This window comes from Trachurus japonicus, chromosome 4, assembly GCF_045865225.1.
Source record: "Trachurus japonicus isolate A0001 chromosome 4, Traja_1.0".
NCBI classification, from domain to species: Eukaryota; Metazoa; Chordata; class Actinopteri; order Carangiformes; family Carangidae; genus Trachurus; species Trachurus japonicus.
In genome coordinates this window covers 23,211,066-23,228,688 of record NC_140910.1, presented here as the reverse complement: position 1 = coordinate 23,228,688, position 17,623 = coordinate 23,211,066, and the positions used below count along the sequence as shown (strand labels likewise).

General features: G+C 39.8%; 2 protein-coding genes across 2 annotated transcripts; both read left to right on the top strand.

Annotated features, from left to right (window-relative positions):
• The first annotated feature begins 235 nt into the window (after positions 1–235).
• On the top strand, positions 236–8,541 carry zap70 (zeta chain of T cell receptor associated protein kinase 70). The gene is made up of 12 exons (XM_085774811.1): positions 236–690; positions 2,503–2,663; positions 2,793–2,931; positions 3,042–3,123; positions 3,249–3,271; positions 3,356–3,395; positions 4,027–4,231; positions 4,353–4,559; positions 5,105–5,297; positions 6,517–6,657; positions 7,159–7,271; positions 8,247–8,541. The coding sequence occupies exons 1-12, from the start codon at positions 286–288 to the stop codon at positions 8,362–8,364; spliced, it is 1,827 nt and encodes a 608-aa protein (XP_085630937.1). The 5' UTR covers positions 236–285; the 3' UTR covers positions 8,365–8,541.
• Positions 8,542–10,556: 2,015 nt separating this feature from the next.
• mob3a (MOB kinase activator 3A) lies at positions 10,557–16,791 on the top strand. The gene is made up of 4 exons (XM_085774810.1): positions 10,557–10,794; positions 12,351–12,909; positions 15,777–15,979; positions 16,341–16,791. The coding sequence occupies exons 2-4, from the start codon at positions 12,492–12,494 to the stop codon at positions 16,368–16,370; spliced, it is 651 nt and encodes a 216-aa protein (XP_085630936.1). The 5' UTR covers positions 10,557–10,794; positions 12,351–12,491; the 3' UTR covers positions 16,371–16,791.
• The last annotated feature ends 832 nt before the right edge of the window (positions 16,792–17,623 follow it).

Sequence of the window (17,623 nt, the reverse complement as noted above, 5' to 3'; positions counted from 1 at the left end):
AAAGAAAAGGAGGTGAGGGTCTGATAATGATGATGATGGGTTGTTCCTTTTTTGTATTTGTAGATTTGTAGCACTGATTTTGACTTTGTCCAGTTTTCCTCAATTGTTTTTATTTTTTATTTTGGTATATTGGAAATTAGGCTGGGATGGAGCAGACAGTGTAGAAGGTATAGGTGCTAAAAGGCTGAAAGGTCAAAGGTTAATCCAATTTTATGTCTCTCTGTTTCTCCAGTTTCTCTTCACCATCCCACATCCAGGAGCCAAAGTCCAGTCTGAGGTCTCACCATGTTCGTAGACCCTGCGGCCGAGCTGCCCTTCTACTACGGCAGCATCAGTCGCTCGGACGCCGAGCAGCACCTGAAGCTGGCCGGGATGGCCGACGGCCTCTTCCTGCTCCGCCAGTGTCTCCGCAGTCTGGGTGGATACGTCCTGTCCATCGTGTGGAGCCTGGAGTTTCACCACTACTCTGTGGAGAAGCAGCTGAACGGGACTTTCTGCATCACGGGCGGGAAGCCTCACTGTGGGCCTGCAGAGCTCTGTGAGTTTTACAGCAAGGACTCTGATGGGCTGGTGTGCACCCTGAAGAAGCCCTGCCTGCGCTCCCCGGACTCGCCGATCCAGCCCGGCGTGTTCGACAACCTGAGGGAGAACATGCTGAGAGAGTACGTGAAGCAGACCTGGAACCTGGAGGTGAGGCTCTGCTCAGACACCTGGTTTCTCCACAACTGCTATCGCTCAATGTTTCATCAGTTTACAGCCTTTAAGAACCTGTGAGCTCCAGTTTTTTCAGCACAGGTAGAAAGATACTGAGCACATTTACTGAAATACTACACTGAAGTACAGGTTTACACAGGAATAACTCAAATACTTCCAATTTATACTTTTACTCCTGTACATTTCAGAGGGAAATATTGTACTCAAACTCCAGAAAATGTGTTCAACAACTATTTTCTTGAAGATATTAAACAAAAATCACACAATCAGTTCATAAAATGTTTTGAATAACTATCCAACAGTATATGATGAAAATATATCAGTATAGAAGTTGTTAAAATCAGCTTCCGCTCACATGCATGTATGCATCCATATATGGTTTTATATAAGAGCATTTTGAATACTAACTTTAAATGTTGTTAGTATATGGTTTGTTGTCAAAACTTCATTTCTATTTAGGTAAAAAATGAAGCTTAATGGAGTATTTTATATTTCATAGGCCTTTATTATTGATAATATTTCTTTTATTTTTATTTTTATTTTTACAATTCACAGCTGAAGTTACAGCATATTTCACCACTGCTAAAAATGTAAAAGCGCAAGATGTTAACTTGTTGATTCGCCCGCACCGCAGGTATATCTATCTTTCCCAACATACAGTGAGTGTCTTTTGAGAGGTTCCCCAGAAACACGACTCTCCCTGTCGCTCTTGTTCAGAATACAGTGGAAAATGCTGTATGTAAAAGTAATTTGGGTGAAATTAGCGCTTGTATCAATTGCGATATCAGAGTTGTTGCACTGACATCTGATCTGACCATATCGTTCCTCTATCTGAGACACCAACAGATTGACCTCAGTGTCACCTCGAGGCCTGAGCTGATTAAAAAGTCCCGGAGAGACACTGAGACAGAGAAATGTGCAGAATCTCCATTTGATGATGGAGACGTGTCCCTCTGTCGTTGTACAATCTGCCTCCTGCTGCAACCGTTCACGTCCTGAGAGAACTAAACTTTCATCACTTGCATTTTCAGTTGAATAACTAGGACTAGCACTACATAATCTGCTGTATGCAAACTTTGTGGCCTGAAACCCTTTGCAGTAGCACCTCTTAGCAGCAGTAGAAAGTATAACTAAGAACATTCACTGCAACTTCACTTGAGTTATTCCAGTTTATGCTGCTTAACATATCTATTTAACCACATTTTAGCAGGAAATACTGCATTTACTACTGCACTTATATAGTCACTGACTCCTTTGTAAGTTTAAATTTGACATGGAAAGCACATTAAAAACAAATTAAAGGGAAAGTTTATCGTCTCCACCTAAATTAGCTACAACAGGAAAATGCTGTGCATGCATTTTTACATCATGGTGCGTATTATAATACTTAAGTCACACGACTGACTGCTACCTTTGCTTTTTATTTTTTGTTTATTTGTTTATTTGTTAGGATCCCCATTAGCTGCGCTCTGTGTACATTACAGAAGTATGGTGACTTTTACCTACCTACCACTGTTTACTGTGGTCGTAACTTTATTTTAACTGACATTTGACTGTGACACCTCTGCCCCTCTGCTTCACTGCGCAACATCTGACACCCAAAGTGGTTGAGAAACGTCTGAAAGATGAACCACAGTTGCAAGATGTGATATGATGTGATCTTATATTTCACACCTATTTAATTTTTTATATATGCATAAGTAGGATCATTCACACACATGCATATGCCGCATATTCTTTTCGAACCGCTTGTGTCCTGAATGTTTCTGTGTCTGTGCATCCGTCCAGGGCGAAGCCATGGAGCAGGCCATCATCAGTCAAGCCCCTCAGCTGGAGAAGCTGATCGCCACCACGGCTCACGAGAAGATGCCTTGGTATCACAACAAAATCAGCCGCCAGGAAGGTGAGAGGCGGCTTTACTCTGGAGCACAGCCAGACGGCAAGTTTCTGTAAGTTACTTACTCAGAGCCACGTTGTTTCCACCTTTTTCTGCCTCTTTGTCGACTAACCTCTGAAGATTTGGTGTGTGTGTGAGCTCCTTGATGTTGGTTTAAAGCGACCTGTGTTGTGTTTCACAGAGTGAGGGACAGAGAGGAGTCTGGTACCTTTGCTCTCTCCATGATGTACGGGAAAACAGTTTACCACTATCAGATTCTCCAAGACAAATCAGGGAAATTCTCCATGCCAGAGGGAACGAAGTTTGACACAATCTGGCAGGTAGAGCCTCCAAAAATGTTTTTTTTTCTTAATTTTCCTATCTGTTATTTCTGTTGGAGCCGACGGGCCTGTTTCTGAGGTATAATTCAACTTTATCTCAATCTCACCAGCTGGTTGAGTACCTGAAGATGAAACCTGACGGCCTGGTCACTGTTCTCGGGGAGGCGTGCCTTAACAGCAAAGCAGCTGCAAGTATGAACATCTTATATCATTACTCCTTTTTTTTTGTCAGTTGTACAGATATTTGTAACATTCAGCCACAAACTCATATCACCGTTTTGACTCTACTGACTCTAATCTAATCTCAACCTTTGCAGAGACACCCAGTCTTCCTGCAACAGTGAGTATTAACAACACCCTGCACTTTTTTAACTCAGCAAAAATGTTCATGGTGTGACATTCACTTTTCCTGTCACTTCCTCAGAGGCGAACGGGACACAATGGATACACACCGCCCCCTCGAGGTCAGTTCCCTGAAGTACAAGCAGCCAAAACTACTATTTTTATTTATTTATTTATTTATTGCATATCTGATATATTGTTAGTGTAACTTTAGTGTAAGATCAGGTGGGGTTGAATTAAGTGGCTTAATTCCAAGAGGATGCATCATATGCTTTTTTATACACATTATATAGTTTGTAAAAATGGAAATACTCAAGTAAAGTACAAGAGCCTCAAAATTAGGTGCAGAGCTTGATTACATGTTCTCAGTTATATTTCAAACCTGGATGCAGTTAAATTACCATAAAAGTCAACAAGAGGCACTCAAGGTTTTATGTCTACTTGGCTCATCTCTCTTTGAAATCTCTTAAAGACGATCATTTACATGATGACAGAGGTGTTTCAAAGACTTATTCTGTAAATAAATAAACAAAAAAACCCCCCTCAACATCTGTAAGAAAAAAAGAAAGAAAAAAAAAAACCCTCAGCATTTAATCACCCCAAATTAAATGGGGCTTAAAAAGACCTTAAACCTGATAGATACCAGCTGTTCAGCAGTGTGAACAGACGTGCATGTGAAAACCAGCAGATGAATATCAGAACATGCTGAATCGCTGAAATCTACCTCATGTGGCTCGTACCTTCACTTCACAGCTGTTGCAGCGGCCTCCACATCGGCTACCAGCGTCCCTGCAGAGCGTGACCTTCTGCCCATGGACTGCAACGGCTTCAACCCGTACCACAACCCCAATGACGTGAAGAGATTTAACATCAAGAGAAGCCAACTGCTGATGGACGAGGTGGAGCTCGGCTCAGGGAACTTTGGCTGCGTCAAGAAGGGAACCCTCAAGAGTGACTCGTAAGAAGAGCTGGGATGTTATATACAACAATACTTATAAATACTAACCCTATTATATACAATACTGTTTGTATGGAGGAAAAAGATGAAACCTGTAACACAAACCACATGTTTGTTTCAGGGGTCAGGTAGACGTGGCCATCAAAGTGCTGAAGAGTGAAAACGAGAAGCTGGTGAAGGAGGAGATGATGAGGGAGGCGGAGATCATGCACCAGCTGAGCAACCCCTTCATCGTCCGCATGCTCGGCCTCTGCAACGCCGAGAACCTGATGCTGGTCATGGAGATGGCCTCCGCCGGGCCTCTCAACAAGTTCCTCAGTACCAATAAGTGAGTTTTTGGACTCAACATAGCAAATGTGATGAAAATATTTACATCCGTTTGAATGCAATTCCAGTTAACTTGATTTTTTATGATCAGAGTCACAGCATGGATGTGTTTGTGAATGGCTCTACTGTGCACCAGCTCCAGCTGGGCCAGACAGCCTCCGTATTTACATTCATTTCTCACTGGAGAGTTAGAAGCAAAGAAACTGCAAAGACAAGACAAACAAGAGACAAGACACAGAGATAAGAAAGACAAAGAAACACACACAACAGCAAAAGGAAGAAAAAAAGAAGAAAAATCACCCATTTGAAGATCTGGATGCTTGAAGTGATAAAAATACATCGGATATCACAAGGAAACAACCTTTAGATATTCACTGTAATGTTTTTTGTTGGTGCTTTTTTTTTTGCTAAGTCATCTTGTGACTCCTCAGATTTATGTTAGCTGCATGGGAGCCCAACACAACCCCCCACACAACATCCTGAGAGGCATGATTTGGAAAAAGATATTAAAAAAACAACAACATTTGTCTTGTTTTTGTCCCACAGGGATACCGTAAGCCCGGAGAACATCGTCATGCTGATGCATCAGGTGTCAATGGGGATGAAGTATCTGGAGGAGAAGAACTTTGTGCACAGAGATTTAGCAGCTCGTAACGTCCTGCTGGTCAACCAGCAGTTCGCCAAAATCAGTGACTTTGGTCTCTCCAAGGCCCTGGGAGCAGACGACAACTACTATAAGGTACTTGTAGCCAAATTATCTCAAAGCATTTGCACTCCAGGACAAATGTAGAGTAACTACAGGGTGTGGGTGTGAAGGTTATCATTGTTGCAGCTAACACAAATAGATAGTTTATCTAAAACTGATTGCTCTTCTGGGAATTACTGACCTCACGTTGCACAAATACCTTAAACTCAACATTATCACCCCAAAGCTGTCACATGCCGCGTGCAAACAAGAGTAAACACTGAATCAATTTCTTTCTTTCTTTTTTGGACTGGTTTACTGACCCACATCTGGAAGGAATGTAGTTATCAGACAGTCATATGAATCCCAACTTCCAAGGACACGATGATACAAAACACAAAAGCTGGAACAAACTGTGTAATTCAACATATCAGACGGTTATTCTGTGAGCAATATCTGTCCCACATCAGTCAGTCTCAGATGTTTTTTAAACCACAGAAAATCTTCCAAGTAATCATTTTGTCACTGGGTTATAAACGTCTACGTGATATGCATGAAGTAACATCACAGAGCTACTCTGTGTCCCTTAGGCTTTGTTGCTGCACAGATTTACTTATAAATATTACACTTAAAAAGCACATTACAAATATGTAGGTTTTTTTTATCAGATTGAAAATTAATATGAAAATCTAGACAAAGTAAATGTCAACTCATTTTGTTCTAATGTATCGAACAGTAATTCAAATTTGTCTTTGAAATAGAATCGAGGCATCCACAATGTGCCATCCAATCATCCCCTTCCCCCCTTTTAAATACAATATGTTGTCTCTAATTATGAATAGTGAACCAGTTTTGGATATTCTCATATCCTTTTATTTGGATCCACATTAGCTGCCAGCAATGCAGCAGCTACTCTTCCGGGGTCAAAACACAACTGTATATATAAAATACAACAAACATAAGTGCATTACATACAAAACATACACAGTGTTGCCCGTTAAAGTTGGAATAAAATATGTTTTTACCTCTTCTCATGAAATGATCGTGACAATGTTATTTATTCCTGATAGATAAAGTTTTTATCTTCTCAAAACTGGTGATTACTGACTGTGTATAAATAGGAATAAAAAGAGGATTGTGTCTGAAATCAAAATAATATTCCAACTTTATGGACAACAGTGTATAATATACAATGAATACAACAAAGACAACCTACAACATTACATTACATCATTGACAAGTTTCTTATTGTGATTTATTTTGTGTTGTGCAGGCTCGCACTGCAGGTAAATGGCCGCTGAAGTGGTACGCTCCTGAATGTATAAACTACCACAAGTTCTCCAGTAAAAGTGACGTGTGGAGTTTTGGTATCACCATGTGGGAGGCCTTTTCCTTCGGAGGGAAACCTTATAAGGTACAGTATTAATGTCAGCTATCAACTTTTAGATGGTACAGGAACAGGATTTTTTGTATTTTTGTATTTTATTTATTTGCACCATAAAAAAACGACAATTACAAAAAACAGAAATGAAAGAATAATAGTAAGTGCAGGAGAAAAACCCTTACAACCCTTACAAAACCCTACATGGGCTTATAAGAAGCACCTCCCCAAGAAATATACACATTCAGAGGATAAATCAACAACAACAATAGGAGAAAGCAACAACAAATAACAACAAAAAAGGAAGCAATACAAGTGCCATTTTATAGCACACACTCAAAGAAGTCAGAAAAATAAAAACATGGGTATGTATAAATATAAAATAATTGTATTTAACTGAGTGTATGAGCATGTAAAGAGATAATGATCCAATGACAAATATACTGGAAAAGAAACTATTGATTAGGATTTGGAACAGGATTGGTCCTGAACGTTGCTTTTACGGCTTATGTCTGCTCTCTCAACTGTGTCCAGAAAATGAAAGGACCGGAGGTGATTCGCTTCATTGAAAGTGGGAGTCGCATGGACGCTCCAGCAGTCTGTCCAGACAGAATGTATACACTGATGAAGGAGTGCTGGACATACAAGTAAGACTCAATGCTGCCCATGTGTTTGTTTGTTTGTTGGTGAATTAAGTTTAGGTATCTAAGTGGATTTTTTTTTGTTAATTTTATTCTGTCAGTACTCTGAGTAGTTGAAATTTAGATATAAAATGTACACATTTAGCATCTGGAGTTTGTAATAAGAAGTTTTAAAGGTCACCAAAAGCATGTTGTAACCTGGAGGAGGGCTGGTTTGGAGCACAGCCAATGTTGACGTACAAGATGCTGTCATCAGCACAGAAAGTGACAAAGCAGTTACTAATTAGAAAATTCAACTGTTACCTATGTAAGGAGGAGAGCCTGCACGTGTCCTATACATATCACCACAGTCACCACAGTGCTGATAGAAATGTTGATTTACTTGTCTGACTTGCCTTTAATTATAAAGGTACAGTGAAAGTAATTACTATAATGAGCGTTAAGCTGTTTCACTTCTCATGTTGAATAGTGGCTGCCATATTTTTTTGGTAACAAGAAATATGTGTAGTTATTTCCTCAAACCTTTTTTTTTTTTGATTAAAGAAAACGTTGTATGTTTCTCTTTATTTCTAATAACCCGACACCAGTCAAATATTCAACAGTAAAGCACAATCCTCAGTGATACAGCGATATCTATTGGAAAGTTTGTGCATATGCAGAGGTTACATCACATTTCGATAAATATATACATTTTTAAGATTTAGATTTTTAGATTTATTTGTTTTAAGATTTAAAAACATATATATATTTATGTTTTTAAATCTCATGCTTATTCTGGTGAGTAATTCTTTTAATTCCACTGTGTCACCCCCACTTCTGAAAGCAACGCTACATACAGTGTTGACAGTATCACCCACAGCAGCGGAGGCAGCACTATGATCAGTCTCATGTAGCGCCACTGTGATGTTCTTTAACTTTGAAGATCTTGTGACATTTCTTTCCACTGACCACAACACCTCCTCCTCTCCCGTCTCTCATCAGGCATGAGGACCGTCCAGACTTCAAGAAGGTTGAGGAGTCCATGAGGTTGTACTATTACTCCATATCGAACAAGGCCAAGCCTGAGGAAGCTGCAGCCGCTGCTGAGCCTGACAAGTAGACAGAAACAAGGCACATTCTGTCCCAGTGCTGCACAAAGCATCCTTTCAACTGGCCATTAAACAAGCAAAACAAAGAGCTTTTTATGAATGGTGCACGCTGAGCAGCTTCAACTACAGCAGCACTGATACAGCTAAACAGGCCTCAGTGACAATAAATGTGCATTTTGTAAATTGAACTTCAGTGTGTCAGCCATGAAGGAGGATCTCTGTTTCTGTCGGTTGTGGTTTGAATGTTAAGCATCAACGTCTTCATATTAATGGACTAACTAATTTTATATTCTGGTATTTCGGAGTTCAGTGGGAATATATTGTACGTGTTCAACTTATTTTTCTGCGTAATCTGCCGTCATCTCAGAGCAGTTTATTGTTTTTCATGCCAAAGTAGAATAAAACTGTTAGAACTGCATGTGGCTTCAATGTTTGTGCAAAGTCAGTTTTTATTTACATTTACACTGTACACCTATCTGAAAAGAAATAATTCCCCATCTAGTAAAAATGACTGTATATACTGTAACAATGCAATGATATGATGTAGCCTATCACTTCAATATGGGTTGCCTGTTAACATTTCTCACTGTAAAGTCAAATGATTAGAGAGATGGAGGGAAAACAGAAATGCAAAATGATCAGAACGAACAGAAAATAACCATAAAGAGATAAAAACTGCAACACTGACAAGTACACAGATATAGGCTACAGTACGAACCATGTAGGCTACAAACAACATTTTCTGTTTCTTGTCTGCTTCTCCTGTGTGGCGGGGGGTTGGGGGGTCTTCTACATGTCTGTGCCCAGAGGCCTGCTGTCTCGTTGGTCCATGGTAACATCCTAGAAACATGCAGCATACACATGTATAGAGGCATTTTTAGGTGGGTAATCTGCCATGAAAAAGTCTGCATACTGCCCAGGGAGAACATGAAAGAGACTTTATGAGGCCTTGCCTAAACTATTCTTACACAATAAAAGACTTACATGGGGAAACGAGCAGTTCTCAGAGCTGTAAAGGGGATTACAGCCATTTATGATGTTTTGTTTTGTACAGCATTAGGTTTACAAATGTATATATCCAGTCGTCTAAAATGGCTTTATGTGTTAAAATGCATTATATGTGAAAGGGCTATAAATAACTTAATTGGCAAAATATTGAATGCAAACTTTAAACCAGATGTTGCCTTTTGTTTTCCTATCAGTAACTCAAACACCATGTATCCTGGCTGACAATGACTGTGTTACAAAATAAGTGGGATTAGTCAGGGTGCCCCCTGCCAAAGGAAGTACTTCTGAGCTACCCAGGCAACACTGAAGGCCACACAACACCGGAAGTTGGTGAATTTGTCTTCAAAATAAGGGCCTAAAGTTTTTACATGTTGAATATGTGAGCAGTGTTAAGGAATAAGATTGCAAATACTCTGGCAACTGGCAAAACCAAGATGAAAAGTAATAAAGTAAGTGAATTGAATAAGCAAACAAAATGGCTAGAATGCTTGTGTCAATACTGGAAAACGTTTCTACAATAGGCTAATAGCTTTTCATCTCCTTTGATAAGAACATTCCTGAAGTGACGTTTTTCTAGATTTTAAGGCAATCAAATAACTACAAAGTGATGCAAAATGACCACAATGAGATGTAAAGCAGCTACAGGTAGGTGTGTGGAGATATGCAAAACTATCAGAGCAATGCAAAACAGCACAAGGATTTACAGTAAGAACACAAATTCACCTAAACACAAACACACAAAACATAAACAAATACATGAAATTAGCATCAAAGGTGACCTCAAAGGGACACAAAATGACAATTAACAGAAAAAACTGGCACAGACTAGACAATCATGACCCAAAAAAAAGACCAGAAACAGGCTAAAAATAGCATGAAACAAGCATAGACCAACTACAGAGAGACACCGAATTATTAAAGTGATTTAAATTAATCACAACCCCCCCCCAAAAAAAATAAAATAAAATAAATAAATTTCAAAAAATCAAAAACTATAAATGTTACTTTGAACGTGGATGTCTTTCCACTGCGTTTGGGGTTTCTTAACCCATCGTTGGAGTTGCATTCCTATGAAAGAGTAAGTAAATTTGTTGTTTATAGCAAATTTGTAAAACTAATAAATGTTAAGCAAGATGTTGCATGGTTGCATTACATTAAACCGGGGTTTTATTTTGAAGGGCATCACCGGAAGTGGCTCGCAGCGCCGCTGACTTGACTCTGGTATACTTTTCGTTTCGTAGGGAGGAGTCTGTCGTTAGTTTCTTTATTAAAGTGGCACGTTTATTGATTTATCAGTAAATCTACAGCACGTACGGCGTCATGTATCCATAATGTAGTCTGTGTGTGCCGTTGCCGTAAAGCTATCGATCAAGTAAGTTGCTAATTTTCGATAAAACATCGAAGGAAACTGACGGAACAGGAAGGCGGAACAAGTAAGTTCAGGGGGGGATGAAAGTGGCTTTGAACGGTGCGATTTCATCACCGTTTGATCAACACAGTCTGCGACAACCACTGTGTTTTAGACGGTGTTTTGTGTATTTCACATGTGAAGTGAAGTGAGCGTTGAATAAGACGAATTAATGGCGATTTGTTTGTGGGGTTTTTTTTAAGGAAAGCAACAAGTCTGTGACCGAGTTAGCTCGCGGTAGTCACGTCACGAATAAACTTCTTCCTGTCGTCGCACGCCCTGCTGTTTTAATCTCTGGGCTTTTTTTTTCTCTCTCTCTCTCTAATGTCGGAAAATGTGACAACAAACAAACGACACGAATGTTGTATTAATGTGAACACTACGGTGCAGAAATGCAGATGGTTTGCCCCTAAATGATGCTTTTTTTTTGTATTATTTATGGTGGTACCCGGGCGGTCAGACTTGGTTTTTATTGTCATTCCGCGGATTCTTTGGTTTTACGGCGAATTAGTGTCTGAAATAGGAAGTGACTCAGGTCGACGATGTTTCATCTTTTAGGCTACTGCAGGCCCTTTTGTGTTGTTGACACAGTGACACTGTCCTGACTTGTCTTTATTTCTTACCTGAGGTGATGAGGCTCAAAGGTGAATTCTGGTAATAAACGTGAATCAGCCCCTTTACACCATTTATTATAAGATAATAATGAAATGCACTGTATTTTATCATCAGTGCACCTCATGAGTCACACATTTTTTTCATTCATGCTCTTTCACTTGAGATTTATACAGTGATATTCACATGATCTCTATATTTTTTAAGCCAGTTTTCAAGATAAACACTCGCGAGTTTGAGATTTGTATCAGCTCAAGAAGGTGGATAAGGGGCTTAAAAGTTTGCTACACACGTGAATGTAAGTTTAGACCCAGGGCAACACAAAAACCTGGACCAAATATGCTGCTGTAACTGTAGCTAATGAATACTCTCATTATCAGATAATAATCTGCATGATTGTTTGCCCTAATTGGTTAGTTGTTTGATCTATAAAGTGTCAGAAAATGGCGTGAAACTGCTCTTTACATTTTTTCTTTTAGATGAAGTCTGACAAAAAAATGTAAATTATTTTGTAGGTAATTATATAAATTAGAGAAAACTAATGGATTTGGAACAAGAACATTTCTTTTACAGCATTTGATCTTTATAAGTTGCTCCAATCAGTAATCAAAATAGTTCAGAAGAAAAGTTAGTTTCAACTATTTCATCATTTATCAACTTCTTAATTCTGAGGGTTAGTTAGTTATGATAATGACCTACATGTATTTAGGGTTCGGATGCTGAGGAATTGTGATGATGAGCGTTTTATAACTATTTATTTTTTATTAAAAAACCTTAAATAATGAATTGATTGTTCAATGAATAATCAGAATATGAAAAGATATTGAAAAAACATCATTATTTGCAGCTCCTGAATAAGAATAAGAGGCACCTATAACATGAGTTTTGATGGAAACCATGTCGTTATATGTAAATGAGCATTCATTAACCGAACCATCCCTTTTGTCTCTCCTCTCTTATCACACGCAGGTTTACAGAAGTACAGACTGAGTCCAAACAAACACGCCGGCCCAGCAGGAAAACTCTGCTCAACCTTTTTGACTCTCAACAGTAAATAATTCACCAGAAGCGTTCACAACAAATCGCCAGCCGCTGCCACCACATGCCACCATGTCCCTGGCTCTGAAACAAGTCTTCAACAAAGATAGGACATTCCGGCCCAAGCGCAAGTTTGAGCCCGGGACGCAGCGCTTCGAGCTGCACAAGAAGGCCCAGGCGTCTCTGAATGCCGGGCTGGACCTGAAGCAGGCCGTGCAGCTGCCCCACGGCGAGGACCTCAACGACTGGGTGGCCGTCCATGTGGTCGACTTCTTCAACCGCATCAACCTCATCTACGGCACCATCAGCGACTCCTGCACCGATCAAACCTGCCCCGTCATGTCCGGCGGGCCCAAGTACGAATACCGCTGGCAAGACGAGCACAAGTACAAGAGGCCGACGGCGCTGTCGGCCCCCAAATACATGAGCCTGCTCATGGACTGGATTGAGGTACAGATCAACAACGAGAACATCTTCCCCACCAACGTCGGTAAGTGTTCGGATCAGCTGCAGGAGGCGTGCGCCGCGCGAGGACTGAGGCTCCTTAAAAGAATAGTTCACCCAGAATTCAAATTTCACTCATTATCTACTCACCCTCATGTGGACTAAGGGCTGGGAGAAGTTTCAGAGTCCTCCGTGGCTTCTCTGAGTTACAGGGGGTCTCAGCGTAGCAGTGCATGTCCATATAACGGTTGCAAATAGATACCAACTGTCTTCGTAACAAAAAGACACACCAAAAAACATCCAAATACCTCCATGCTGCTCGTATGTAATGTCCGTCTTGTATTGAAGCCCCGAAATGCGAAATTTTCCATTTGCATCCATTTACAACCGTTATATGGACATGCACTGCTACGCCGAGACCCCCTGTAACTCAGAGAAGCCACAGAGGACTCTGAAACTTCTCCCAGCCCTTAGTCGACATGAGGGTGAGTAGATAATGAGTGCAATTTGAATTTTGAGTGAACTATTCCTTTAACGATTCAGAGTTCGATCAGAAACCTTTTGGGTTTTTAATGATTCTCTCTCTGCTTGGGCGAAATCTCAAGAAATCCTGCTGTTAAAGATCTAAGCCTTTAAAATGACTCAGGAAGTCAACTCCACATGTTTGTAAACCAAGTCTCCACCCGTTCACAACCTCCACAGATTCCTGACGAAACAAGTGACCAGTCACTACTTTAATTATTAATAAAAGCCATTTTAGTCCGGTCTATAAAATGTCATAAATCAACAATCCATGAACCCCATAAGCCATAAGAGCTCAAAGTGAACACTTTTTATATCTTATCTGAACCTTTACTCGGGGTCGATTAATAATTGTAGGAAGCAGCAGATTTTCACAAGTTGAGATGTTTTAATCAGTAATTCCCAGTGTCGAGGTTTTGGATCCACAGAGTGGGCTGCGAGATAAATTATTACAGAATTACGAACAGCTGAGTGAAGCAGATTAGAAGAGCATTAATACCGTACACAGATTTACCTCTAATGTTTGCTCTCAGATTTTTCTTTTTTGGGTTTTATTCCAATGACGAATCTCTAACAAATCTCTCTCATCAAAACTAGTCGACATTCAATAGATGATTATGGTTTACACCTGGAGCGGGTCACTAAAGTACTTTTTATTCAATGAATGACTTGAATGAGTAATCTTTCTGCTCTTTCAGCATGAGTCACACGAAAGCCCCAAGAATACACATAAATAATTAACATGCAAATAACGTGATTAAGGAGCAATGAAAGTTAAATGAAGATAAAAAATCCTGGTGAGAGAAGGCGGCGAAGATCTGACACAGATAAAGTTCATATGATGGACAACGGTGTTTGAGATTAAATCTGCAAGGCCACGTTGATTGAATTACCTTCCGTGTGTGCACAGTGTTTATCTTCTGCTGCTGTGGCATTCTCACTTCTCTATCTCCGCCCCCCTCACCTTCCCCCCTGCACTGTGCATGTGTGAACTGTGTGCCATGTGCTTTGGTCTGGCATCTGACTAACTACAGAAACATCCAAGCAATGGATTTAAAAATGGGTCACACAATATACAGCGGGGCTATGAATAGAAACGACCTCTGACGCGTCTGTCCTCTGGAACAGATTCCTGAAATTTTATTGAATTAGTCAAAGCAAAACGACATACTAAATTAATCAGTTGGTTGGAGCTGGGGCTTAATGCCCCCCCAGCCCAAGTCGTGTTAGTTTCCCAGTCACGAATGAAGTGATGCTGGCTGCGTCCTTGAGCATGCTGCTGACCAACCAACACAAGTCGTAACACTTTAGAATAAGTACACACTATTAAGCAGTAGTTAAGCATTAATAAATATTGAATTCTTCATTTATAATGCATGAATACTCATTAGTAGTTTATAAATACAGCTAGTGCTTATCGATGATGAGTAAAACATTTTTAATTTTGTTTATAAACCACATACTAATGAGTATTCATGTGTTATAAATGATGAATTCAGTATTTGATGCTTCACTAATGCTTAATATTGTGTACTTTATTATAAAGTGTTCCCCAAATGGAACTTAAAAGAGTTTCTAACCTTTTCAACAAAGACAATACAATACAATACAATACATATTTATTTATATAGCACATTTAAAAATACAACCCAGGTTGACCAAAGTGCTGTACAATAAACACACAAGCAAACTAGTGGCAATACAACTAGATGGAACAGGTAATGTAGTTACAATAAAAGCATGCAATAAAACAATAAAACAAGAGTGGAGACATATAAAACTAAAATGCCAAGGAAAAGAGATGAGTTTTTAAAAGAAATGTAAAGTGCTCGAGTGTTTGTGCAGTCCTAATATGCAGAGGTAGACTGTTCCACAATGTCGGGGCCACCACAGAGAATGCCCTGTCTCCTCTCGTCTTTAGTTTTGCTCTCGGTATGGTTAAGAGCAGCTGATTAGCAGACCTTAGTGCTCGGGGGGCATGGTGAAGAACAAGAAGGTCAGACAGGTAGGACGGTGCCAGGCCATTCAGGCACTTAAAAACAATAAGTACAATTTTAAAATTAATTCTAGAAGAGACAGGTAGCCAGTGTAAAGTGCGGAGAATTGGGGTAATGTGATGGTGACGCTTTGTCCCTGTCAGTAGGCGCGCTGCAGCGTTTTGCACAACCTGCAATCTGCGTATTAAAAACAAATCGATGCCTGCATACAGGGAATTGCAATAGTCTAAACGAGAGGTGATAAAAGCATGGATAACTGTATTTAGATCCTTACGTGGAAGATATGCTTTGCAAGTGTTTCAAATGTGTTGCTTTCTGTGGTCTGGTGTGGAGAGTGAAAGGTCACCAGGATTGACCGCCGTCTTCTCCCGTCTCCCATCTGTTTGACTCCCAGGTACTCCCTTCCCTAAGACCTTCATGCAGGTGGCTAAGAAGATTTTGTCTCGTCTGTTCCGGGTGTTCGTCCACGTCTACATCCACCACTTTGACCGCGTGAGCCAGATGGGGGCCGAGGCTCACGTCAATACCTGCTACAAGCATTTCTATTATTTCGTGACTGAGTTCAACCTGACGGACCACAAAGAGCTGGAGCCTCTGGTGAGTAAAAAAGAGCGGAGTGGAGCTGGGTATGGAAATAAATCAGTGCAGTTAATATTGAATGACCATGAATAAAAGCTTTGATATGTTATAAAGTAAGGGAATTACAAAGGCTTTAGATTAAAGTAGCTGCAGCAATGTCGTAGTTATCTGGAGTGGCAAACTGAGGCATTGCATTAAAGTGCTTGGACGACTATATCCACTGTTTATTACTATGTGCTTGCTTTTATTTGATGAAATGTATTTTCTTTTTGCAAAATTGCTTTTTCCTTGTGATATTACAAAATCTTTATGGTATATTTACTGTATTCTTCACTGCAGTAACTCACTGTACTGTGTGTGTGTGCGTGTTGTGCTGCAGAAAGAGATGACCTCTCGGATGTGCCACTGAGGGAGCTCCAGGGACCTGTGGACACACCGGACGAACACATCCCGTCCACCTAGACGACTGCAGCAGAGAACTAAAAAGAACAAACAAATTCAGAAAAAAGAGTCTATTTTTATATTTAAGTACTGTAATCTATTTTAGCCACATACTGTAGGTTTTAACCAAGAACCTTGTCGTGTTGAGGCGTTCTGTTTCCTTTAAAAAAAAAAAAAGTTTCCAAACCTTTTATCAGAGCACAGTATTAAGAGGTGTATGTTTGTGTTGTGGATGTTTTTGTTTTTCTATTTTATTTGAATTTCAATCATTCCAGGATGCTTCTGTCTTTCTCTCTGTTAAAATGATCTAAAATTAGTACGATTTCTTACTGTAAATCTAAAAAAATTGCTATGTTGTTACATTAAAATGATTCTCTACTCTCTTATAATCTGGGATCACTGATCACTTTTTTGATTTAAATTCCTTTCCCACCTGAAAATTACAGCCCTGGGATGCAGCTTAACTTAATTTATGGGTTTTAATTTCTGGCTTAGCAAAGATAATTGAATGTAAAGCAGTTTATGTAAAGCAGTAATTAATTTTTTTCAGGCCAGAGAGGCAGTACAAAATCAATACAGTACAGTACAAACAGTCCTACAGAGTCAAATCACAGTGAGACAGTAGTTTCCTGTCTTTCTGAAAGTTTTTTTTTATTTTTTTTTTTACAATTTTTCAAAAAATAGTTTTGGGTTCTGTTACATTGATTTCATTTTTTATATATACTGTATATCTATATTTATATGCACATGTGGAAAAGAGCTAAATACAGTAAGGGCTGGCTGGTGACTCAGACATTATCAACTCTGTGTTATTGTATACTTTGGGCCTCGCGCCACCAGGCAGGTTCTCAGATGTCAAACCTGCAGGTGTTTGTTGCAGATACACTTGGCAGCTGAAGGTCACACGAGACTCGTACCTCACATGACAAAACCCTGGTGGCAGCAGCGCATGGTCGAAAAAGAAAGGTCCAGTTTAAAACCGTCCACTGGGTGGCGTCAGACACCAAAATCAATCTGCCTTTGAGGAAATACTGTAATCCTAGAGTTGATATTGTGTGGCCCTTATGAAATCTGCAGAGTGTCCCAGTTATAACCATGAAGAGGGGAGGCGAGGACCTGAATCTGGTTAATGATCCGACTAAGCTGGTTATGTAAGAAACAGGCCAGACTGTCCTGTGATGAATACAGAGAGATTTTTGTTTTGAATGGGCCGAGCTTTGC

What these genes read in the sequence shown, in the direction of transcription:
- zap70 (XM_085774811.1), top strand. Translation starts at nt 286, where the DNA reads ATGTTCGTAGACCCTGCGGCCGAGCTGCCCTTCTACTACGGCAGCATC. An exon ending in AGTTTGACACAATCTGGCAG is followed by an intron (nt 2,932 to 3,041) that starts GTAGAGCCTCCA and finishes CAATCTCACCAG; the next exon opens with CTGGTTGAGTACCTGAAGAT. An exon ending in GGAACCCTCAAGAGTGACTC is followed by an intron (nt 4,232 to 4,352) that starts GTAAGAAGAGCT and finishes TGTTTGTTTCAG; the next exon opens with GGGTCAGGTAGACGTGGCCA.
- mob3a (XM_085774810.1), top strand. Translation starts at nt 12,492, where the DNA reads ATGTCCCTGGCTCTGAAACAAGTCTTCAACAAAGATAGGACATTCCGG. An exon ending in CATCTTCCCCACCAACGTCG is followed by an intron (nt 12,910 to 15,776) that starts GTAAGTGTTCGG and finishes TTTGACTCCCAG; the next exon opens with GTACTCCCTTCCCTAAGACC. An exon ending in ACAAAGAGCTGGAGCCTCTG is followed by an intron (nt 15,980 to 16,340) that starts GTGAGTAAAAAA and finishes GTTGTGCTGCAG; the next exon opens with AAAGAGATGACCTCTCGGAT.